At 50.9% G+C, this 24,226-nt stretch overlaps 8 protein-coding genes across 8 annotated transcripts; 4 read left to right on the top strand and 4 right to left on the bottom strand.

Moving 5' to 3' along the window:
• Nucleotides 1-1,218: 1,218 nt before the first annotated feature.
• BU24DRAFT_190450 (ornithine aminotransferase) lies at nucleotides 1,219-3,050 on the bottom strand. The gene is made up of 4 exons (XM_033521709.1): nucleotides 2,732-3,050; nucleotides 2,318-2,679; nucleotides 1,552-2,253; nucleotides 1,219-1,491 (listed from the first exon to the last, which is right to left on the bottom strand). Exons 1-4 carry the CDS (start codon nucleotides 2,916-2,918, stop codon nucleotides 1,306-1,308), a joined length of 1,437 nt encoding a protein of 478 aa, XP_033384368.1. The 5' UTR covers nucleotides 2,919-3,050; the 3' UTR covers nucleotides 1,219-1,305.
• A 1,284-nt stretch (nucleotides 3,051-4,334) lies between these two features.
• Nucleotides 4,335-6,566, top strand: BU24DRAFT_422342 (P-loop containing nucleoside triphosphate hydrolase protein). Its single transcript, XM_033527965.1, has 7 exons — nucleotides 4,335-5,149; nucleotides 5,220-5,233; nucleotides 5,288-5,542; nucleotides 5,610-5,639; nucleotides 5,693-5,769; nucleotides 5,827-5,845; nucleotides 5,902-6,566. Exons 1-7 carry the CDS (start codon nucleotides 4,464-4,466, stop codon nucleotides 6,498-6,500), a joined length of 1,680 nt encoding a protein of 559 aa, XP_033384367.1. The 5' UTR covers nucleotides 4,335-4,463; the 3' UTR covers nucleotides 6,501-6,566.
• Nucleotides 6,567-7,141: 575 nt separating this feature from the next.
• On the bottom strand, nucleotides 7,142-7,470 carry BU24DRAFT_190361 (uncharacterized protein). Its single transcript, XM_033521708.1, has one exon. The coding sequence runs from the start codon at nucleotides 7,364-7,366 to the stop codon at nucleotides 7,193-7,195; it is 174 nt and encodes a 57-aa protein (XP_033384366.1). The 5' UTR covers nucleotides 7,367-7,470; the 3' UTR covers nucleotides 7,142-7,192.
• Nucleotides 7,471-8,085: 615 nt separating this feature from the next.
• Nucleotides 8,086-11,054, top strand: BU24DRAFT_190346 (uncharacterized protein). Its single transcript, XM_033521707.1, has one exon. It carries the CDS (start codon nucleotides 8,320-8,322, stop codon nucleotides 10,651-10,653), a length of 2,334 nt encoding a protein of 777 aa, XP_033384365.1. The 5' UTR covers nucleotides 8,086-8,319; the 3' UTR covers nucleotides 10,654-11,054.
• A 464-nt stretch (nucleotides 11,055-11,518) lies between these two features.
• BU24DRAFT_492192 (uncharacterized protein) lies at nucleotides 11,519-13,068 on the bottom strand. Its single transcript, XM_033533880.1, has 2 exons — nucleotides 12,608-13,068; nucleotides 11,519-12,528 (listed from the first exon to the last, which is right to left on the bottom strand). Exons 1-2 carry the CDS (start codon nucleotides 12,750-12,752, stop codon nucleotides 11,771-11,773), a joined length of 903 nt encoding a protein of 300 aa, XP_033384364.1. The 5' UTR covers nucleotides 12,753-13,068; the 3' UTR covers nucleotides 11,519-11,770.
• Nucleotides 13,069-15,069: 2,001 nt separating this feature from the next.
• On the top strand, nucleotides 15,070-19,027 carry BU24DRAFT_450633 (uncharacterized protein). Its single transcript, XM_033531041.1, has 2 exons — nucleotides 15,070-15,904; nucleotides 15,994-19,027. Exons 1-2 carry the CDS (start codon nucleotides 15,448-15,450, stop codon nucleotides 18,753-18,755), a joined length of 3,219 nt encoding a protein of 1,072 aa, XP_033384363.1. The 5' UTR covers nucleotides 15,070-15,447; the 3' UTR covers nucleotides 18,756-19,027.
• Nucleotides 19,028-20,604: 1,577 nt separating this feature from the next.
• BU24DRAFT_347654 (ornithine decarboxylase-like protein) lies at nucleotides 20,605-22,064 on the top strand (the record flags this gene model as incomplete). Its single annotated transcript, XM_033523533.1, has 3 exons — nucleotides 20,605-20,878; nucleotides 20,944-21,900; nucleotides 21,961-22,064. The coding sequence occupies 3 exons, from the start codon at nucleotides 20,605-20,607 to the stop codon at nucleotides 22,062-22,064; spliced, it is 1,335 nt and encodes a 444-aa protein (XP_033384362.1).
• A 393-nt stretch (nucleotides 22,065-22,457) lies between these two features.
• On the bottom strand, nucleotides 22,458-23,778 carry BU24DRAFT_492189 (uncharacterized protein; the record flags this gene model as incomplete). The annotated part of the gene is made up of 3 exons (XM_033533879.1): nucleotides 22,458-22,519; nucleotides 22,591-23,653; nucleotides 23,756-23,778. 3 exons carry the CDS (start codon nucleotides 23,776-23,778, stop codon nucleotides 22,493-22,495), a joined length of 1,113 nt encoding a protein of 370 aa, XP_033384361.1. The 3' UTR covers nucleotides 22,458-22,492.
• Between the last annotated feature and the right edge of the window lie 448 nt (nucleotides 23,779-24,226).

The raw sequence follows: 24,226 nt of genomic DNA, 5'->3' as shown, positions 1-24,226 counted from the left end.
AAGATCGAGTTTAACATGCGATCCTTGCTTTACCATGTTGCCCATCTCCCGGCTTGGTAGAGTCGTATACGTCCCGGTCCAATCAGAAAGACGCGACAATGTTGTTCTTCAGTAGAGTAGACTGTGGATTTTGCTGTATGCATGCATCGAAACTGTTTGATTTTCTTTTAGCCACATCTTCCGAGTTACCGATCGCTCCTGTGCCCACATTCCGAACGTCTGAACGATCCATGGTCGTCTGGTCCTCTCTTCCCGTTGCCCATATGCTATCGTTAGGCTCCTGGCTGCCTGTCACTAGGCAGCCAAGCACGTACCGAATGCTTCTGCGAACTGTAAGCGCTTTTTCGGTCGCTACCCGATTTTCTCTGGACGGAAGTTCTGAATTTCCTCAATAGGCAGCGCGCTGACGTGGACTATTGGTTGGTGGAGAGAGCAATTGTAAGGTAGAAAGTAATCACTACCAGGAACCAGTCATGCGTGGGTAGTGTCGAACGAAAGCGGCGGACGAGTTCCTGAGCTGTCGGAGGTTATAAACCTCCGAGCTTTTGATACCTCGACTGGTCATCCTGCCTTGTAGCTTCGCACTCCAGGCGCGGAATAGAAGTGTGCTTAGTATGATCATCGAGTACAGACGGTCGCCGAGCTGTATGTGACTCACGTCAACTACAGTCAAAGAGAATGCAACGTGTAGTATGGTGTGGGGTATCGGAACTGCAAGAGGCACATACGTAGAGGCAATTTCAAAGCCATGTATTTCCACACAATGATGACATATTCGGAGTTCACGTTGATCTACGAAACAGAATGTTGGAAGTAGGGTTAACAGAAATCGAATAAGGCACAGATTGGAGAGACAGGGCTTCCATTAAGTACACTATGCCAGCCATCCCTTATGCTCCTACCATTCTGGAGGTCTCACGGACAGAAACGCTCAAGATAGGCAAGTGCGAACATTTATCTGTAAGCGAACAATTGCACAACTGGTCATCCATCTGTCGTCAACGCTACTTCCCTTATCACAAGTCACTGATTCACATGTCGACGAGCGAGGAAAGTGTCAGACGATACAAAGTGCTTCTATGTTATCGTTTTAGCGATTGCGTCTACCTTGTCTTCAAGATATCTAGGTAATCATGCTATTTTGGAACGGTGGCAGCAACGAACAACAAATGCGCACACGTAGCCGGTAGGTATCAATGGAATCCGGTATGTCCGGCGCATCATATGATTACCTCAAGCCCCGAAACGCCAATACTATCGTAAAGTAAGACCTGATCATGAGAAACATATTCGAAGAGGAAATGTTCAGTTATCCACACCAATGTGGACGTTCTTCTCGCCGGCTGGCAACACTTCCTCCTCCCTTTTACCCTTGAGGCTGGGTAGTTCCTCGATAGCCTCCTTGATGATCGAGAGAGCTGATTCGATTTGCTCGTCGGTAATGACCAGTGGAGGTGCCAGACGAATGATGTTCTGGTGGGTTGGTTTTGCCTACACAATTAGATCAGTCGACGTCGACAAGGTAGATTTTATCTTAAAGGCTATTCTTACCAGTAAACCCTTCTCCTTGAAGAGCATGCAGAGATCCCAAGCACTATGACCATTGGTAAGGCTTTCGTCAATGACGATGGCGTTCAAAAGGCCCTTGCCGCGGATCGTTTGGATCATTGGATTGTTGATCTTCTTCAGTCCATCGCGGAAGAGTTGACCGGCCTTCTCGGCACGTTCAACCATATTCTCCTCCTGGATGAGTTCCAATGCCCGAATGGCCACTGCAGAGCCCAGCGGGTTGCCACCGTAGGTCGAGCCATGGGTACCGGGTTCAATGGTAAGCATGACCTCCTTCGCACCGAGAACGCAAGAGACTGGGTACATTCCGCCCGAGATAGCCTTTCCGAGGAGAACGAGGTCTGGCTTGATCCCGCTCCATTCGTGGCAGAGCATCTTACCGGTACGCGCGATTCCGGTCTGGATCTCGTCACAGATGAGAAGGACGTTGTGCTTCTCGCACAATGCCTTGACTTCACGGAGGTAGCTATCGTCGGGCACGACAATACCAGCCTCGCCCTGGATTGGCTCCACGAGGAAAGCAGCGGTATTCTTGCCGTGCTGTTCAAGCAACTCACGCACGTCATCGACGTTGTTGTACCTGATCTCCTTACCAGTGGATGGGTTTACACTTCCGATGTTGGGGAGGTACGGGCCATAGTTGTCACGGGACTCTGGGTCAGTCGACATGGTAATGGCGGCGAACTGTTGGTTGATCTTGCGTTAGCCGGGGTTCGGGAGATAAGTACGACTTGGAACATGTGCTTACTGTTCGTCCGTGGAAGTTCTCTTGCACAGAGAAAACTAGAGCTTCGTTGTGCGGAATTCCCTTCACCTTGTATCCCCATTTCCGCGCAATCTTCACGGCAGTCTCGACAGCTTCAGCTCCCGTATTCATGGGCAAGACCATGTCGAAGCCGAGAGTCTCGGTGACATACTTGGCGAAGCGTGGGAAGACATCGTTGTAGAATGCGCGACTGCTGAGAGTCAATCGCGATGCCTGCTCAGTCAATGCCTTGACTAGCTCGGGGTGGCAATGGCCTTGGTTCACAGCGCTGTATGCGGAGAGGAAATCGAGGTAGTGTTTGCCTTCGGGATCCCACACTGAGACTCCGCTTGCTCGAGAGAATACTAGAAGATATTAGCTTTGGTAGCGGGCAAGCACCGAAACATGTGAACGTACCAATGGGCAGTGGGTGGTAGTTGTGTGCGGCGTAGTGGTGCTCATCGGTGTAGGCTTCTTGCGACGATGTGGCATGATACTTGGAGGCGTCTGGAGTGCCTGTTGGGTGGAAAGCGCGCGCCGTGGGCTTCAATGCAGTGCCATTGTTGGCGGCCGCAGCGCCGTTCTGAATTGCACCTGGTGCCATTGTTGTTGTTGCTTCCGGTATATCGAAGGTCAAGATACAGGTACAGCTATCGGTGTAAGTACAGGACGGTACTTGAACGATAGAAGCGCGGGGAAACTTGTGGGGTCAAGAATTGTTCTTTATGAATTGGAAGATCTGAAGGATTGTGAAAAAGGCCACGTTCGAGTGTAGCGAAGGGTTTTTATTCTTCTTTTTTTGCGAGGGCCGAAGATAGCCTCAAGCTGCGCATAGGGGAAATCTTGAGTTTCTATTATGAAGTGTCGCCTCATCCTGCCATTAGGGTACAGATAGAGGGCGGGTTTCTGACTAGGAGCCACGGAGCCACTGGTGACGGGCTGACGTTCCACAATCGCTGGACTTCCATTGGTTCGTTGGTGGGCGGGAGAGGGCCCTCGTGACCGTCGTAGGCAGGAACGCCGAGGGGTTGGTTGAGTACGAGCAGGAGTTCGTTTATCACACAGTTCAGAAGGGGGGAGAGTAAGAAGTGAGGTTTAGTATTGGAGGAGTAGGACAAGTAGTTGGTGATATATAATAGGTAGTGGAAGAGAAAGTATGGGGTAGAGGACGTGTCGCCTGGAGTTCCGACGGCCAAATGATAAAATCGCGCGACACGAGTTGTACTTATGGCCGCCGGCACGCGGTTGAGGGCCGGCAATAGTTGTATGTACACAGTATGGCGATTTCCGCTGTCTATCCTGAACTTGCCCTCCGTCCTCATGTCTAAATTCCCCATACGGTTATTATACTCGGAATTGTCCTCCATGTCTCTCCGTATCTACATTTCTTACCCCGCAGCTTGTGCTCATCCTCATCTGCGTTCCTGTAAGTTGGTGTATGCACATGCATACAGAGTATCTGGGTACCTACCTACCTAGCTATCATGAATGTATGTGAGACTACCCTATACATGTATACCTAGATGGAACATGGTACGAGCACTTAAGGCCCGAAACTCATCCAACAAGAGTCGATATTCCTCTCCCCACTACTCTGTACTGGGGGTTTTGTACAATGTCTGGGATTGGTACAACGGCCAGCACTCGCTAATCCGTCCCACCACGTCCTTGGTTGGCATTGAGGAGCGCATCGCATGAATTAATGCCAATCCTGCCTTCCTTCTTTTTTTTCCATCTTGTTCCTACTGGGTGCTCCGTAGATATTGTAAAATTTCCTATTCTGCTTCATGCCTACCTTGCGTGCTTACTTGATCGACTCCGAGATATCAATATGATCCTTCCTAAACAGGCAGCTGCCATATCAGGCATCCCCATGTCGCCTCGATGACGTATCATATTGTTTCAAACTGCATAAAGATATCGATCGGCCAATCATATCTCTCCTCATGGTATATTGGCTTCAAGTAGGAGGAGGCTGGGGGAGGGGCTTTGGGGTCTACACGTGCTCCCTTCTTGGTATCTTCGATGTTAATAAATCAACAGGCGACCTCCGTTTCTACCTAAGTATGTAAACATCGTGGCAGTCGATCTCTCGCCCCTTTCTCACCGGATATCATAGCATAAGTGCATTCTCGGATTGCTTCCCGTCATGGCCTCATGCGATGACTTCACCTTTATTGAGACCGACCAGCCAAGTGCTCAAGGCAGCAAACCCGAATCTCTCTTCAGTGACTTCTACAAGTTCACATCTGGCAAATCCACCGACCTAGACGTACAGATCGTCACCGCCCTCCGTGCTAAACACCCTGAATTGATTGTGACTACTGTGCCTGGCTCGAATTGCAACCTTCTCCAATTCGCCGCTGCCGGATTCGCCCAAGCAGATCTCGACGAGGATTCCGAGCCCGTCCTGCGCTGGCGTGGCTTCGTTGGCCCCGCGCACAGAGGAGGCCAAGGTTTTCTGGCGGAGAACATCTTCTTCGCCCGCTATAACTACACCTGGAACAGTGAGAATTTCATCTTGTATACTGTCGTCGTGGGCTATGGCACCCTGCAGTACATTTTGAAAGAGCCGAGGGGTAACGAGAATCCATACTCTAACTCCTCGGTCGTCAGCGCCCTCCTGGCCACCATCGGTGCATGGCTCATCAAGGAGGAACCTGCTATCTACGTATATGATGGGTACTGGCAGAGGAGCACGAAGCTGTGGGAGCAAGTCAAGAAGGCGAAGTGGGATGATGTGATACTAGATCCGAAAATGAAGAAAGCCGTCAAGGAGGTAGCCAATAAATTCTTCGATAGCGAGGAAATCTACAAAGAATACGGCGTGCCATGGTAAGTGAAAGCCCAAATTCCTTACACAGTTCAGTGAAGAGGCGAATAGATAGAGCTGATGGATCGATAGGAAACGTGGCCTAAGTAAGTTTTCTGGCGCCAGAATAATGGGATTGCATGAATTGATGACTTTTTTAGTTTTCCACGGCCCAGTCGGAAATGGAAAGACCATTTCACTGAAGGCTCTGATGCATACGTTGAATGATCGAAAGCCTCCGGTGGTGACTCTGTATGTCAAATCTGCGCCGTACAACTACAACATCCGACAGGTCTTTGAGATGGCAAGATCCATGACGCCCTGCATGCTGGTCTTGGAAGACATCGACACCATCGTAACGCCAGGTACTCGAAGTTACTTCTTCAACGAAGTTGACGGGTTGGAAAGTAATGACGGTACGTGCTTGTGTCAATTGCTGCCTGTTCCATTCAAAGGGCGTGTCTGCTAATAATTGAAAAACAGGAATCTTGATGATTGCAACAACAAACCATTGTGAGGCGAACAACAGCTGTACGGCTACTTCTGTTGACTAATTCGAAATGTAGTGGATCAGCTCGACCCAGGTCTGTCTCAAAGGCCGAGTCGCTTCGACCGGAAGTACCTGTTCCCAATGCCTGATAAGGTGAGTGTGTCAGCTTCCAAGATGTTGCGTATTCGTGTATGCTAATCCGAAGTGTAGGCGGAGCGCTCTCTCTATGGTAATCGACTCCTGCAGAAACGTGTCTGCGTCGAAGTGAGGCTAACTAGCTACCAGCTCAATATTGGCGGAACAAGTTGAAGAACAAGAAAAACATCGAGTTCCCGGCAAAATTGTGTGACGCCATGGCCGGCATCACTGACGACTTCAGTTTTGCGTATCTGAAGGAGGCATTTGTAGCGACTCTACTAGACCTTGCAAGGAATTCCGACGACGATAGCGATGACGAAGGTGAGGATGTTATTGATGGGTCTGACGACGATGAATCCGACCCGTTCGCTAAGTACAAGATCTGGCGGGTGTTCAAAGCGCAGGTCAAGATTCTACGTCGCGAAATGGGTGGGGAAGAGGACAGCCAGCGGGTCGACCCAAGAATAAGGGCCGACAGGCAGGTCGGCGGTGGTGCGGCTCATGAGGGAATTTATCACGGTTCCCAGCCGTGCGTACAGGGGCTTGAAGGTGAGGCTGGAGGATTGCATCGTGGCAAGGCTCCTTTGCCCTTGGGGTGGAGCAGGGAATCGCAGGGCATAGCAAGCGCAAGGGACATCACTCATCAGAGTGGCTCGGTTCTCAGCCCTATCCACTCGTTCGCTCCCCTCCCTAGTACCAAGTTGTCGAAGTTAAACGAAGGTGTATGGGAATGGGGCTCCCCCTAGCCGAGGTATATGTAATATTCTTGAGTTTGGCCCGTATATACTCCGTACATGCATCATTACTATTCCTAGTCATTTCGGCCATGCTATTCTTGTGGCAGTACAAAGTAGTGATGCCAGCATATTGCCAGCCTTCCGACGTGCATCGAATACGAGAAACACGGGCTTGAATGATTTGCTTCATTCAGGTGGGGAACAATATAGCGGTACGTCTGGTTGGCATCCGCCTGGGCAAGACATGTGAAAAAGAGAGAGGGATGGAGAGAAGGGTGAGGGAGAGAATGAAGGAGAAACTGCATTTGCCAATTGCGGCAATAGACGGGCGTTGCCACTTGGATGAGCCTGACGGGGCGGGGGCATTATCCGTTGGTTGCCATGTCGAAATTGATGGACTGAAGACTTATTACATCATGTTTGGAGAGTATACTGCTCCTCGGTGGATACGACCACGAGGTAGGTGGAGAGGAGTGAACGATAATCGATCAGGTGGTACGAGTTTCTATCTATTTGTCCCGTTGCAAAGGTGTTTGGTAGGCTACTTCCCGTCAACCGCTGCCAATTCCAATCTTTCAATTCTTCTAGAAGGCTTCTAGTGTGAGTATGCCTGCAGATCGCAGTCAGCATCTTACTCTCCTCCTATCCCCATGATCCCAGTAGAACTCGCTGCGGATTGAAGCCGCCTGTTCCCCCGTCGGCTATTCGAGGACGACACACGCAGATCGTTGTATGACTGCTTGAGCACCAACGACAACGGAGACGCAACACCGCAACGATGCAGCGGACGCAAGGATGCCAATTCTTAGCAAGACGCCAACCGAGTAAGAGGAGTGTATGGCGTGTATGGGTAAGTCGGCAGGCAATGTAGTCATGCCAAAGGTAGGTGTGTTGTTGGTCGTTTAGTCGTTAGTGGCATCCGCCGGTCAAGGCATACTTGGACTGGGGGAGCTCAAGCGCTGCCCGATTTAGAGACCCGGTGAGCGAAAGGTCATGGTCAAGCATCAACCGCCGTCAACCGTCAACTGTCAAGCGTCTTTTCTCCAGCGTCAAGCGAACTGCCAGCTGCCAGATGACCATGGGACATGAATCCATACTGGCCTCTGCATATCCGCATCCCAGCCCGTCGTCCCCGGCCAAACTCCAATGCGCCCAATCCACGCCCTTTCCCCTCCATCCTAAACATTCACCTCCACTGCTCCGTACTCCATAGTCCCTAAGTCCATACACTCTGACTGCAATCATCATCCCCCCTCTCCCCCCAACCCCCATAATGCTTGTCTCCATTACTACACAGCATTCTGTCATTGACCTGTGAGAAGTCGAAACGTGATAGAGCCATACGATGTGATTTGTCCATTTTCCTTTCTCTTCATCATCCTACGAGGTACGGCCACTGCCATCTGCCCGCTGGCCGCTGGCCGCTGGCCACTTGGTTGCTACTCGTACGTGCAGGCAACGACTAAACTCGCGCCTTACATTTCATCAGCCGCAGGCCATTTCCATTTCGCACTCCGCCGAATGGAAGGTTAAAACGTGCAACTTTCTCAACCACCATCCTTTTTTCTTCTTTCGCTCTTCCTTTGACGACGGTTTCTCTCTCCTACTTTCATATCAGTCAATTCAAGTTGTACTTCTTCTTCGTCATTTAATCCAATCAACATCCATTGTTGTCTGGCTTCCACGGTTGGATACCTCGCTTTGTTAGGTACCAACATACGCGGATAATGCAACTCCAGCCGCGGTGACACCGCCACATCGCCTACTCACCGTCATCCCAAAGCAAACACTCAGCAGCGTCCTTTTACTGCATCATTGCACTGCACAAATGGCACAAAGGCAACCGGTTGTCTCTGCACTTGGCCGTGTTTTGGCATCCGATGAGACTTGGGCAGATCTCGTCTCCTGGAACGATGTCGAGGAGATCGTAGACCCTCTGTTCCAAGGCGGTGCTCCAGCCATCACCACCACCACTGCAGAAGATGGGTTTGGTTCGGATTATCCAATTGCTTCTTTCGAACAGTCCTTCCCATCTGCGCCGGCATCTATAGTCGACGAACCAACGTTCCTTGACTACACTGTGTCTGGTGCGCCATCTATCATCGATGGACCTTCCTCGCCTGGACGATCATTTTCCTGGCTCAGCACTTCCCCATCCTTCTCCACAACTGCTACCTCGCCAGCCGTGGGAAGAAACAGCAGCAGGCCATATGCCAATTCTCTAAATGCACTTGACGACCGCCCCTTCTCCCTTCGATGTGTCCAGGACTCTCCATTGCTAGAGACTGAGGAGCAATTTCTTAATCACAGCTTCCATTCAGACATCGCCTACGATGCACCCTTCAATCCATTCCTACATGGGACTTCGCATACGTTCAATTCCTTGGACGTCAGCTCTTCTCAGGCTTTCTCGAACCTCGGCGACTGGGCCGATCAGTCGCAGACTATTGAGCCTATTCCTGAACTTGACCATGCAAGAGCAATTCCCATTCCCCATTCGTCCTTTTCACACAGCCAGGGCATGCAGTCGGCGCCGAGATCCAGTGAGCAATACTACTCATCCGTCAATGAGATGCCAGCGGGCATTGCAATTCCCAGACATAGGCGGGCCGCACCGCATGGCATGAACGAACACTCCCCTTCTTGGAGTCAGCATGTTCCGCCTCTGTTATCAGTCTCCCCCGAAACGAGAAGGCGTCCTCGCAGTACTACGATGTCGAGGACCAGTTCCCGCACAGAGCCACGACGCTCCCGTAACAGCCTTACAACTCCCTCCCCAACTTCCAATACGTTCGGATGGGTTTCCTATCGCCCGAACCAGTTGACCAACAGACTGGTTGCATCGGCGGCTGAGGGGAGCGCGGGCCGCCGACAGCGTGGCCGCACCAAGGCACTCACTGTTGAGCAACGCCAGAATGCTGCCATCATGAGAAAGATCGGTGCTTGCTCAAACTGTCAAAAGAGGAAAGAAAAGTGCGATCGGGGGACTCCGTGCAAATCATGCCTGGAACATTACAAGGGAGATCTCATCAACTTCCCATGCCGCGGACGGCGCTTGTCCAACCTATCCCAAGCATTTCTCTCAGAGCGTTTAGGCTGGCACCCTACAGGTCGAACATTGGAGTCATTCGTCGCGCCACAGGGTTTTGACGTTGTGTCGGGGATCCAATACAACATTCCTGTCAACTTTGGATTCGGACCTGCTTTACATGTTCCAGTGCATGCTTTGCAGATAACAGACGAGTCCAAGCTCTATCACCAGCATGTCGTCTACTCATGGCCTCCCTCCAACTCGCAAAGTGGCATTCACTCTCATGCAATCTTGCCAGCGGTAATCGCTTCAGGTGCACTGCCATCTATCACGGAAGTACTGGACAACCACCTTTCCCTCCTTGTCACCCAGCACTTCCGCATGTTTCCTCTCTTTTGCTCCCCTCTACGAATCCTCAAAGGTGTTTACATCTTCTTTAGATCTCTGACTCCAGACAACGCACACTCTCACCTCCTTCGCCAGGCGCTTAAACTCCTAGTCTTGGTTCACATTGGTGGGGATATCACGCTTCCATCGATTGCATCAGATGCTGTGCTCATGCAACTCGCTCGGTCGTCACTGCCGCCTTCCGCCTACTCGACTGAGGTGGACGCCCCGGCGCCAACACCATGCTTCATTCGTGCGCAGTTTGGTGCTGCTATGCCCGCCCTCGCGTCCGCCCTCATGACGGATGTGCTGTCTGCACTTGAAGTGATCCTTTTGAACCGTGCGAACGAGGATTGGCCCGTCGCAATCGCGGTTTTGATCACTCTTCTCATGACGGTCGAGAGCATCCATTATCACGATGCAAGATTGCCCTATCACGCTTATCACGACTCTGCGCACGATCAGCCAAATCAAAGCAGCGGGGCTGAGGCTCGAGCAGTCGACGACCAAAGTGTCGAATACCTTCTCGAATACTACTCGGCATGCTTCTCGGGCTGTCATTCCCGTCTGCGCCCAGACTGGGACGGTGATGCAGTCCAAGATAAGTTCATCCAGGGCGTAAGAGATGCCATCAGTGATGCTGGGGGATATCTCGAGGCAAAAGCTACTGGAGAGAGAACCAACGAAGATATGGGATTCTTCTTTGATCGACTCGTCGCAAGGCTTCTCATCTTAAAGATTTAGGAATGATTCATCATGCTTCCTTTCATGTTGATTTCTACCAGCTTGCTTTACATCTCCTAGGGATATATTTAATATCCCACATTTCCTTCCTCATTATATTTCCTTTCATCTACAAATTTCTTTGCTATTTATACGCGCCTTCTTCTTTTTTTTTTCTTTCTTGCTCTTTTTCTAACTTCACATGCTTTCTTCACGAGACCTATGACCATCCTCATGATCAACGACTGAAGAAGAATTTTTCCTTTTCAACGGCATCTTTACGACTGGGGCGTTTGCGTGGCTTCAACATACCCTTCTTTTCTCATCCTGGTACAAAATTGCTCCATTTTTTTGTACATTATTCCACGCCTGTAACCGGTAGAGATACCAATGTCCATATCTCAGGCGCTTTGCGGTAGGCTCCTCTTTTGTGTTCATTGTTGTAACGATAGCGGGTCACGGGCGCATTTGTTCTCATTTAGTTTGGTCACGATATTGGTAGAATAGTTACTAGATTGGAAGGAAGGTCACGGAATTGTTTTTAGATAGGACGTTCTTGAGTTGAATTTTTATATATGACTATTACGTTCAGATCTTCTTGTCTTGCGCCATGTATGTGACTGCATGTATTCCATGACTGGCTGCATCACATCGTCCGTTCGTTGGCTCGTTCGGTCATGTTGGGGAAACATGCGGGGCCCAGAATGACCCGGCTATTGCTTCCTTCTCCTTCTACATCCCTCAACTCTCTAGTCCATTGTATCTACAAGAAGGACCCAAACACCTCTCCTAATTCGTACAACGCGTGATATCAATATAAGCAATGCAAAATGATCGACCCAATCAAACGCCCGAGAAAAGAAAATTCGACTGGACACGACAACGCCGATTTGCTCCGAACAAGGACGGGGAAAATGATTATAAAAAAAAAGGAGTAGAGCCAAAAAAGTGGAGGAAGCCACCTAGTAAACGAATAGAAACGGGGGTATGGATGAAGGTATATTAACAATCGGGAAAGGGGGATATGGGATATGCAAATATGTGAATTATGCATCAAGTCCTCCGCTTGTCTTAGAGAACAGGACAATGAATGAGGGTTTCTTTTCTTTTTCCTATCATTTTTCTCGCTTCTTTAAGTTTAGAAGTTTCGAGACGCGGGGACGGGCTCGGTGGGCTTTGTCATGTTGGCATTGGGTGCCGGGTACCCTGGATGCATACCGTTTCCGTTCACGTTTCCGTTCGTGTATCCATTGGCAGTGCCGGCCTCGGTGGCAGCAGCGCCGCGGAAGTATCTCGCGCCGTCGTGGGCGGCGTCGCCGTTGGGCTCGGAGGTGGCCATGTTCATCTTGGACTCGTTGGAGTAGTGGTGCTTGGAGCTGGCGGCGGGCATGAAGTCGATGAAGAAGCTGAGGACGTAGAAGAAGAAGACGAAGGCGATAACCCACTCGAGAACGGCCGCGACGTTATAGCGGTCTGTCTTTTGCGTGACGCCGAAGGCGATGGCGAGGGCGACCTCGATGAGGATGAAGGACAGCTTGATCCAGAAGGAGTAGCGGAGGACGGAGTGCTCGCGGAAGTGGATGCCGAGACGCTGGTACTCCCAGCAGATGAAGATGGCGCTGACGATGTAGCCTGCGATGAAGACTCCGAGGAAGATGTTGTGCAGGCGGTTGTGGCGGAGCGCGTCGAAGATGCTGAGGAGGATGAGGCCTGCTGCGCCCACGATGGCCGCGACGATGGACAGACCCGAGTAGATCTTCTGCCAGATGGATGTGTTGGGTGTCAGGCGCCCGGTGTGTCGTAACCAGCGCTCGAGGATGAAGGCGATGTCGAAGGTCACGACGGTAACGGTGGACATGGCGATGAAGAGGGGTTTGAGGCCTTGTGCGCCGATGTCTGCGTCATCTCTTGTTAGAATTGACTTCTCTAAGGTACGCCGCGGGGGAGAATGGTTGGTAGGGAAGTGGCTTCATACCTGATATGTAGGCTATCGTTTGTTTTGGGTCCATTGAAGAGTAGTGTGGGCTTCCTTCCGATGACCACACTGCCAGCATGGTGATCAACATCGCCAGCCAGACGAAGGCTGAGAATACGGGTACGAATGTTGTTAGACCCCACATCTTGGATGGTATTGATTCCTGTGGACCCAGTATGCAAGAGAAATGGTGTACTTGTATAGATTTAAGCTGTGTCGCAGAGATCTCGGAGACTTTTGTGTGTATGGGAATTGGTAGTCAGAGGCAGGCAAGTTGCACGCGACCTATGTGGTGTGAGGATGGAAAATAAGAAACCTGGAAGGAGGACAAAAAAGACCCTGTCTAACACAGACAAAGATAAATTGAGGAGAGTAGAGAGTCCGGCAGAATGCAATTATTTGATTGTTTCAAGATTTTCCCCTTCTTGCGCGCGAGAGAAGAGCCAGGACTCAGAAGTACCAAGGACAGGAGACGGTGATACTATTAATCAGGAGTTTTTCTTCTGGAAGACGCGAAGTTGATGATGTCATTACGCTAAGGGCCAATCCACGGCCACATCAGGACAAGCAAACTAGACAGTAATCATGACACCAAGCGTCCCGCGCGCATCCGTCCATACTCAGCAGACTGCACCAAATAGCATGCCAACACCAATTTTGCTAAGCATCTACGTAGTTAAGTGACGACAAATGTCATGCTCAGCCTCGCTTTTGGCACCAAAGACCTCGCGAAGGGCAGATCGTCGGTCCGGAATGGACGAATTCGAACGCATGGCGCGACGGCTGCCGACTTTGTGCTTTGAAAATTCAACAACATTTCTCGGGACTCATTCTTCCTTAACTCCCCCGCCTTCGGAAACATTGAGCGGGAGATCAGAGGGTGATGTGCTGCAAGGCTTAGATGTTGGTCTACGTGCTGGCACTGGTGTGGGCGACAGGGTGGCTATTCCGTGGGCCACGACTACTTACATGTGCACTGTGCAGTGACTACCTACCTACATTTCTATGTACATGTACATACAAACATGCATCCCTCGGGCCCCAGGAGATAGTTGTGTCTCTCTTTTACTGTTGTGCTCGGGTACTCCACCGAAGAACACGATCCAGCAACCTCTACCTCGATCTTGTACCACTTCCGCAACGCAATCATTGATGTCGAGAGACACGCCAAAGTGGAAAGACCCGACATTGCCTGTCGCAATGCTCTCAGCTCGTGTATCCATATGACAGTCATCTCGCTCCAGGACAGCCATCAACTAACCTTGCCATCAAAGCCATGTCTTATTAATGAATTGTCTGAGCCTTTTCTCCCGCCTTGCCGTCACCACTTTGAGACGTAGAGTGCGCACAGAAGCGACAGCAAACAACAAACTCCTGGCGCTTGCGACTAAGGAAAAGGTGCTCGGCAAGTGGGAAATACCGTCACCGGCTCTTGCGCGCATGAACTCCGTTCTTGGATAATAGTTGTGAGGATGCAAGGATCCCGACTTGAATGTTCCTGGACTTCACAATCTCGCTTGATCCATGTTGTTCGTATGGGGAATTCAGCCATGTACATGTACGCTCTCACCTCATGTTCTGCTGCAGGTGATGTGATAATTACGACTACTCCTACGTGTTATTATGAAGCCGGACGTGCACGCATCACGAGCTTTCGAGTTGCAGCAAAGTGTGATAATCTATCTGGTGCTGGCTGTGGGTCGTTGGTGCAACACTTCTTCAGAACGATCGATGCAGGGTTTGAAGAGGCTCCCGGCTGGTGGATAGCGGAACGGCCTGAAGAGTGGGTGTGCAACACGACAGAGCGTGCAGTGCGTTGAGCAAACTTCTGCACGTTGGGATGCCGTGACGACATGAAGAACAAGATAAGACCTCTCAGAGAGACCGCAGGCATGTCCGATCCGATAGGTAGCTCAACGACGTGGAGCTGGAGTCTTGGACCGGTGGGGAGACTCCGCACTATGCAGCAGAGACCAAGTAACGACAATCCTTGCTCTATACCCTATGGCTGGCCTCTCTGGGCCGACTGTGCAACGTGTACAAAGTACTCGATCGGATGGCATTCATGCGATCGAGGAATCGAGAGCCATGGCAAAGATGAAATGTCCGCTGGTTGGCTGTCAAAGCGCGTCTGGAGTCTCTGGACTGAGATGAAGGCCCTCGCTCGCTTCTAAGTCGACGAGCAATCAGACAAATAGACGAGCGCGAGGTTGCATGATACAGTGGATCATCTGTCGCAGAGCTGGATATAGCCAGATCCTCTTCATGGATCAGGCCCGACGCCGCGCATGCATCCATCGATCCTATCTTGATTGGCTGCCAATGGCTGCCTCTTCGGATCATGATTGGCAGGCATTCTTCTGCAATCCTTAATGCATGCCAACCGTGCCAGTCTGCATGGCTGGGGGTTTCATCTGGGAGAGCTCTTCCAAGTTTGTTGTTTACCTTCCTGCATCCCTCATCAACTGCCTAGATGTGAACTCGTAATCCTTCCTTGCTCTACTGACCGTCTCATCCGAGGCCTTTTAACCTTCTGTGCACCTTGATTGAGGAACGATCCCGACTTATCCACTGCGGAAGTTTTATATAACGGTCTGTATCGCTTTCGACCGCTAAGGTTCATCGCAAACTAGCCGTTGGAGCTACCCCCCCGCACGCATATTCGGCAGCGTAGTCTTACCTCAGGCACGATATAGGGTAGGTTATTTGACATTTCTACACCTCCCCTCTTTGCTGCTATTAATTACCAGCCATTCTTTAGTTCCTGCCTCAGATGTTCGAATCGTGAACAGGCCATAGGCCTTGTTGCTACCCCAACAACGTACCCCCTTCAACACAATATGGGTAACGCCAGTAGTTCGCCGACCACCGGCCATCATAATCGTCTTTCCAAACCGAAAACGAACACCAACTCTCCACATGGCACTCCCAAGGTCAATGTCCCTGTCTCGGTCTACTCGAACAGTGCAGACTCAAGTGTTCGGGACAAACAGCAATTCAAGACCCTCCTCACATCGCCTGTTGTAACAGACTTTGATTCAGATGCTTCCCCAGATGGCGACGATACTTTGGGAGATCTTGCAAACCATGTCCAACGGCGCTTATCAACACTTTCGGGATCAAACTCCATCACCTCGCATCGGGGAGGCGGTAGAAATTCTCTCGGGAGGATCATTAGTCCGCATGGGTCCAAATTGTCTTTGGCTTCGAACTCCCAGTCTGTGGACCTGGACACTGCATTGAAGATCTTGCAGGAGGTCAGGAAGACGGCCTCGCCGGAGGATCTTGTAGCTCTACGTGAGTTTTCATTCGCTGCCAGAACTAGAGCAATTTCTCATACAATTCGCTCTTTCAAAGGTGCTTAATGGCTAATAAGTTTTTATCAGACCAGGCTCTTCAAGAGACTGTACCTCCATCCTCAGTTTCGCCCACCCCAGATAATAGCTTACGTGGGCGAACATCCACAGTGAACCGCTCCTCATCTTCACTCATACGACGACGCTCTTTGATTGCAACGCCAGGCCTGGCTACGAGAGGTTCGCCCACAGATACCAGTCGGAGAACGTGGAACTCGTGGAAGGGTACAGATATGGAACAATCAGAAGATCCAAAATGGAAGGTCGGCATGATGGGCAACTCGCCGCTCACTCGCATTGCTGCATTGGATTTGGCCGAAGATGGTCGAGAATCACCAGTCCCGAGGGCGCAGACACCTGGAGATATGGAATACTCTCATTTAGGGTCCCTACAACTAGGCTCCCTCATTGTGACTAATGGAGCTGCGTCGCCTGCCGGTAGTGCTAGATACGTTTCGCGTCGTAAATCTGCCATTGACGTAACTCATGGAGAGGATTATTTCGCATCCACCAGTGGGAACGCAAGCACCGAGCCGAAAACCCGTGATCGCTCACATTCTAGGAGCAAGTCCTCCGTCTTGCCACCTACGTTCCAGCTACACCCAGATCAATACATCGCCAGACCAAAGGCAAACACTAAAGCAAGTCGGAGGGTTGAGAACTCATTGCAGCCAGGCACTGTGGGGCCGCGAACCCGATCTGACCACAGTGGATTAAAAGCTATCCAGATTCCGACTCAGAGCGCGGATCTCCTTGCAAAAGATTATATGTTGAATATTCCTGCCAGTCCGTTCGAGAATCCCCGGGATGACACACCAGATGAAGGCTTTGCTGATGGCCCATTGGAAAATGCATCTCAACCCATTCAAAATCTCGCTCCTGCCTCAGACGCAAAGAGTCCAAGAGATTCGATAAAATCACAGATTACACGTAAACCCTCTGCCCGAGATCGAGCCAATTACGCAATGCTCAATTGTATGGGAGGGCAACAAGTCAATGCAGAAATCGATGGACCCGATGCAGCAAAATTGACGACCAAAGGCTCGAACCAAGAGGCACGCATTGAAGTTCCTCCAGCTGAAAGAAGGAGAAGCAGAAGACCTGTTCCCAGGAAAGCCGACTCCGGATATTCGTCGGGTGGTAGCCTGCGAACAAATCGAACCTCCTCAGACAAAGGTGATCGTGGTCACGCTCCCGAGAAGCCCTCAACTTCTGTTGTGGAAGCCCGAACCGAAAATGGTACCGAAAGTGATACTGTCAGTTTGTATACGTTCGAGCAGATGCTAGCACTCACCCAGAAGCCTCTACCGCCACTGCCGAGTATCGACAATAGCAACGAAAAGCAAGGCCATTACGACGAATCGACGGTCTTTTGGTACGACGAAGGCAAGATATTGCCGACTCAGGAGGTAAAAGAAGTTACATTTGGTCGTAATTCAGTTGAACCCTCACCCATCTCGCCCCGGACTATACAGTCAGCTGCTTCGTTTTGCACCACTGATAGTTCGGCCTCGAGGCGACTGCAGAAGCGGAGACCTTCGTTGCAAGAACTCCCTGTAGTCCAGTCATGCTCACCTATAGTTGAAGGAAGCATTCCTCGCGTGCCTTCGCCCGTTCGAGCCCAATTTGTTCGACGCCTTTCAGAGGCACCTGAAATGGAGTGTCTCACCAGGACATATCTGTCGAAGGAACATGTGAACTCTGCTGAAATTGTCGTTGACTCGCCCACAGCTCTGGCATTCGAACGGTCTCATTTCCAGTTTGCACAGCAAGAAGAGGTATCTGGAAGTCAGGCTGATCGTGCTCCCACCCCGCCACTTCACGGTGTTCGCCGCAGCCTTTCTATATTCCGAGGGAAGACTGACTCTGAGCGAAAGAGTCTTGATAAAGCCGCACCTACAATTCTTGACTTGGGTACCATAGCCCAGGGGCTTGGTGGTTCGCCCTATGATGTTGCAATGGCCACAGTGCCCAGACAGAGAGTCACATCACCGACGCATCCGCATCAGCTTGGTAATTCATTGCCGCGTTGCAAGTCCTTGGTCAGCATGGACGCCGAGACGGCCGCTGAAATAGCTCGGGTACGAAGTAAAGACCGCTCTGCTGCTGCCATTCGTCCTGAAATGCCTCGACGACCTCGCAGCTATCATGATGGGCATAAGAATTCGGCAGTGCAGCAGCAGGAGCAACACTCGTCTTCTGAGGCACATAAAGGCCGGTATTACGCTAGAAAACAGCAGGAAGCAACTCCACACCCTCACGGATCAAATGTCGCGGTGTCTCAGGGAGCTTCCCCTCATTCAACTCAACACCACAGCGAAAATGCCGCGTTGAACGCGCCGACAGAGGACATACACGCACCCGGAAATAGTGTGAACCCAACCATCCGGGCTCGTTCCACCGGTCGTGGTCCTGTAGTTTCCAACTTGATCGTGAAGTATGATCAGCATGGTCAGAAAACCACTCAGGGAACGCCAGACTGGGACGCGCATGCTCGTTTGTGGCAGCAGCGCCGCAAATCGATAGGCGAGGGCCTTCGGCAACGAGCTGATGCACATTCTGCCGACCCATCCAGGAAGTATCAGAGAGCATCTACTGAGCCGCCTGAAGAGAAAATCGTACACGACCGTTACGGTGGCGGTCTTGAGTACGGGTATGAGCGTGGCTACGGCGTCGGTGGCAGTGCAGGCACCAGGCAGCTGCACAGCGCTGCCAGCCGCAAGAGCATGCAGTATCGGCACAAGTTTGGGGTGGACTTGTCCGACGTGCCCATCTTCATCCAAAGGACGTAAGGTTGGGACTCGGGAGATGAACTTATGAATCTCTATGTTTGTTTGTTTGTTTACACGCATATATACCAGCGCCAATGTCGCACCATTGTATTCTTTAAATTTTCCATTCTACCGTAGGACGGCGCATTTTGCACTTGGGCATTTCAATGCATCTGGACTAGGGCACACGCATAGTATTTCATGTCTAAGCATAGGATAACAGGCTGGTGTTGTTGGTCATTGGGCTGCATCTTTCGCAATGTGATGTATTATGGTAGTCTCAAGATTCCACTGCGTACTTAGGGAAATATAATACCTCACAGACCCATCCATTCAAGAAAGCGGCACAAGTTGGAAATCAGCGCATACATATTCGAAAAGAAAATCACGCAATGAACGGGAGAACAAAGTTTCTGTGCCAACAGTAATGCCAACGACATGTGTACGTATTATCTACGCAGTATGTACTCCGTATATTACAGTGTGTACATATCAAGTGCAGGGATGTACTCGGGCAGGTGTGGATTACAGGAACTAGCGGTCAAAGATATGCCTTGGATATTAGTTCACTGTTGAGAAGGATGACGCACACTCCAGCGTGTTTGTATCAAGCTGCCTTTAGTGTTGTTCATGGGGATAGATAGTATGGGGCTGAGTGGGCCTTGGTGAGGCTGACAGTATGTATTACAGTAACTATGTACTTATTATTGGAGTCCTACCTGGACAATGTGTAGGCTCTCATAGAGAATGAATGGTGGGTGGGTGGTTTTTGGAAGCAGATGGAGGTGTAACGGTCAAGTTCGTCCAGTCCAGTCCCATTTGCAACATGTCTGCATGTGTGAATGTGCATGTGCCTTTCCGCTCCCCCCGGTCGATGCGTTCTATTAATTAGCATGCGCCCATTGTTTATTGCAAAAGTGTCGAATGGGAGCGTCTAGCATCAGCCCGTTGGTTGAGGTCTGGGGCAGAGCCGGGCGCCCGTAGCTCGTTTAGTTTTTTACAGTGTGATGTCAGGCATAAAATCCGATGCGAGCGAATTGCCGCCAACCCAACCAAAGACCCAAACCATAATTGGCAAAGGAAAAAAATAGGAACGAGGAAGAAGAATGGGGGAAAGGGGAATAGGAACAGGCATGGGAACGCTTTTATTACTTAATAAGTAGATGATTTCCAGGAGTTACCTAGATGCCTAGTAACTATCGAGGACACACACACACACACACACACACACAACCACCCTAAACCCAGCAACGGTTCGCAAAAATCAACCACCCCTCCACCTCCATCTTTCCTTCTACTCCCCCCTTCCACCTCTCCATCTCTTCACCCTCTCCACATCTCTAAAGCAACTCACCTCGTTGCTTTCCTCCCATCTTTTGGTTCATCTGAATATCCCGCAACCTCCTCCTTCTCCGATCCAACCGGAGCTCTAATTGCCAAAACTTGTCACCGGTCGGCCCTCTCGTTTCGACCTCGCAAGAAATCCCTCACCGACTTGCCTTTGGTCACTGCAAAGGCCCCAATAACAATACGGCTTCGGCCTTGATCCCTCTCGACCTTCAAATTGTATCTGTTCGCCCTTCACCGCACATCCTCAACGCCAAACCGCCTCCCTGAATACAACACCAACAAACTTCTCCTCGAGCGTGCGTTGTTTCCCCTAGACGCAAACCCAACTCCCGGCACACCACCTTTTCAGCTGCCGCATAGGACGCTCTCTGTGGTTCTTCCTCTCGGAGAGGAAGAGTCGAGGAGGCCTCGCCCACAACCAAGTCTCGATTTCGAGCCCTTCAAACCTCCCTAAGACCTGCTTTACCAACAAGCCAAACTACACTCAACCATAAAACACCTGGAAACCAATACCCAGGGAATGGCACCTTCTGCTCTCACGCCTATTGAGGATTATCAGTTCAATTATGAGAATCTGAAATCCATTGATCATAGTCTCAAGACTACAATCGATAATGGAGCTAGCAAGACAAAGCAATTGATTGGGAGTGCCCTGAAGGCACACGTCGACAACGTTGATCCGGATACCTGCGATGCCGGTGAGGAGGATCCGTTCTTCGTTGCTGACTTGGGCGAGGTCTATCGTCAACATCTCCGATGGAAGAAGAACCTGCCGCGCGTGACACCGCACTATGGTAAGTCTTTGCAAAGAAGGCACTTATCCCAGGCATAGTTACTTAGAACTAACTTGTTTGTCTAGCGGTCAAGTGCAACCCTGACAAGCGCGTTCTATCCCTCCTCGCCAACTTGGGCGTGGGTTTCGATTGCGCCTCCAAAGCCGAGATCGACATGGCACTCAATATTGGCGTCCAGCCCGAGCGCATCATCTACGCACAGCCATGCAAGACCAAGTCGTATGTTCGTTATGCCGCCCAGCGTAACGTGAAGCAGATGACTTTCGATAATGCCGACGAGTTGCACAAGGTCAAGCAGCTGTTTCCCGATGCCGAGCTGTTCTTGCGCATCTTGACCGATGATTCTGGCAGCCTCTGCCGTCTCAGTCAGAAATTTGGCGCTTCCTTGGACTCCACTGCCGAACTTTTGGTGCTGGCCAAGCAGCTTGAACTCAATGTTGTTGGTGTCGCTTTCCACGTCGGATCCGGTGCTTCTGATCCGAAGGCATTCATCAAGGCCGTCCAAGACGCGCGTTTCGTCTTCGACCAAGCAGCGGCCCTCGGCTTCCAGATGCACACCTTGGACGTTGGTGGCGGCTTCAACTGCGATGACGACTTCGAGACCATGGCCACCGTTTTGTCCGCCTCGCTCGACGAGTACTTCCCGGATGAAATCCGCATCATTGCGGAGCCTGGTCGCTACTATGTCTCCACGGCATTCACCATTGCCTGCCATGTCATTGCTCGCCGCACTATCGCAGATGCTAGCCTGGGAACTACTTCTTACATGCTCTACTTGAATGACGGAGCTTATGGCAACTTCTCGAGCATCATCTTCGATCACCAGAATCCCGAGCCTCGACTCCTCAAGTGCGGTGGAAAGAACTTGTTCGATGTTCGCCGCCCAGGATATGAGACTCCTTCGGGATACGAGTACTCCATCTGGGGACCGACTTGCGACGGCATTGACAATATCTCCAAGTGCTGCACCTTTGCCGAGGTCATCAACGTTGGCGACTGGCTCTACTTTGAGAACATGGGTGGTAAGTCATGCTAAATCCAAGACCATGTTTGTTCGTCATGCTAATTTGTTATCTCTCCAGCTTATACCAAGTGCTCTGCCACTCGCTTCAATGGCTTCACCGACACTCATGATGTGGAGTATGTCTGCAGTGAGGAGGATGCTCTCCCCTTCATTGGGGCGTAAATATGTAATTAGTACATAAGATATACAGATCGGGACCATTGTAGATGGATTAAAGGAGGGTGGAGGTCAGGGGAGGATACGTGCACTAGAAGAAAAGTTCCATAGATTTCTTTACGCAAATGTTTATATTGTCTTTTCGCTCTGACCATTTTCCACCGTGACTCCATTACATCATCGCGTTTATGTTGAGAACCACAACTGATTTGTATCAAAGAAGAAGAGCTGTATGCATAATGATAGAATTCAAATGTTTTAAGTCAAGCAACTAAACGAAATGACATTTCTATGTCTAGATCGCTGGCTGACATGCCATGAACAAGTAGATGGGTAAATGGCACCAAGAGATCTGTCCGAACAATAACCATGTAAACGCCACGCTATGCCAATGAAACCCTTTTTGGAACATACTCTCCGCAACATCCTTCTCTCTACGATGGCGTCTTGATCATGAAAATCTGCGTAGGAAAGCAATTAGTATGAGGTGGATCGAGGCTATATAACGAAAAAATGGAAGGAGTGTTCTTACCTCTCTCAAAGCCTGCGGGTCCATACCCGCCATCTTCTTCTGCCGAATGTACTTCGCCCTGGCAGCGTGTCTGCCGCCCGCCGCGAACGTGAGTCCAACTGGCGTCGAAGTGCCCGTCGTTGGGGCGGAGGATGTGGTGGGTGTCGCGGTGGTGCTCGTCTCCGCATCGTCGTCTGAAGACGAGTCTGATGCGTCCTCCTTGTTGGCACGGGCAGCTTGCTTGGCGGCCTTCTTAAGAGCCTTCTTGAGCTTCTTCTCCTCCTTGCGGGCGCGCTTCTCGGCTTTCCGTCTGGCCTTGTCCGAGAGAGGTGCTTCTTCTGAGGCAGATGAGGCCGCTCCTATGTCTTGTTCGGATGCGGATGAAGATTTCGTCGACTTCTTCTTGTCTTTCTTTTCCTTTTTGGATTTGGATGCTGCTGCTGCTGCGGCGGCGTCTTCTGCGGCTGCGGCTTCGCGGAGGTTCATGCTCTTCTTCTTCCTCTTCAGTTTGGGCTCGTCGTCTTCGTTCTCTTCCTCCTTGATCTTCTCTAACTCGTCGTCGTCATCCTTCGACCTCTTCCTCTTCTTCGACTTGTCCTTCTTCTCCTCCGCATCGCTCTCCTCTTCCTCTTTCTTGATCACACTGTTAAACTCCGCCTCGACCTCCTTGCGGCTCTTCTTCTCAATCTTGTCGCCGACCAGGAACCCGCCGCTAACGAAGTTCATGAACCCATACCTCCTAGTCACATACCCCTTCCTCTCGACCTCGACCCTCCTCTCTTCCTCCTTCTTCACCTCCGTCTCCTTGCCATTCAAGCGGCCGAGCACGTTCGCCAGGCCCGCGAGGCCGAAATTCTCCGGCCGCTCGCTGCCACGCTTCGCTCCCAGGCCAAGAGTGTCGTCCTTAAGGAGCACGCGGATATGCGAGTGCGAGGCGGCGGTGTAGTGGGACGAGTGCGCGGCATCGACGGCTCCGAGGGAGGCACCGGGCGTCCAGCCGTGAGAGGTCAGGACGCGGTGACCGAAGCGGGAGGTGTTGTTCGCCCAGGTGGTGTTTTGCGGGTCATTGGAGATGCGAATCCGGCTGTGGAGAGGGGCTCGGGCGTTAGTCGTCTTTCTTTACTCCTTTGCGCCTTGTGAAGAGGCGTGGGAAAATTTATGCCCGTTGAGCACTTGAGATACTCACTTCTTAGGTGCCGCGAGACCCATTGTGAATGATGAGTCTGTATGAATAGAACCGTGGAGGGCGGACAAAAGGGAACAGACGAATGGAGAATGGACAGGGTTGACTCGGGGTGCTGTCGTTCTTGTTCCCTTTTCCTCTTCTCTGCGGACGGGGAAAAATAATTGCGATAAGAGTCGTTGGAAATTTTGGGTGGCATTCGGTCGCCGCACAGACCTTTTTTGTCTTTTTGGTACTGGCCAGTCGAAATCTTGGCTCGCTCGGTCTCAAGGGACCCTGGCACTCGCTAGTCTCATTTCGTTCTTCGCGGGGAAGGTGCGAGTCCTATTGAGTCGTGACTATAAAACGTCTCATATCTCTCTCTAATCTCCTACACCTTGACACACACAATAATTTGATGCGTTTACGTTGCCGTGAAGACGACAAAGTCAACAGCATCAGACATCGTTACACAAAAATTCAATAAAGTCAATT

This window comes from Aaosphaeria arxii (assembly GCF_010015735.1).
Source record: "Aaosphaeria arxii CBS 175.79 unplaced genomic scaffold BU24scaffold_4, whole genome shotgun sequence".
Classification (NCBI taxonomy): Eukaryota; Fungi; Ascomycota; class Dothideomycetes; order Pleosporales; genus Aaosphaeria; species Aaosphaeria arxii.
The sequence above is the reverse complement of the archived record's forward strand: the minus strand, read 5'-3'. Positions and strand labels throughout refer to the sequence as shown.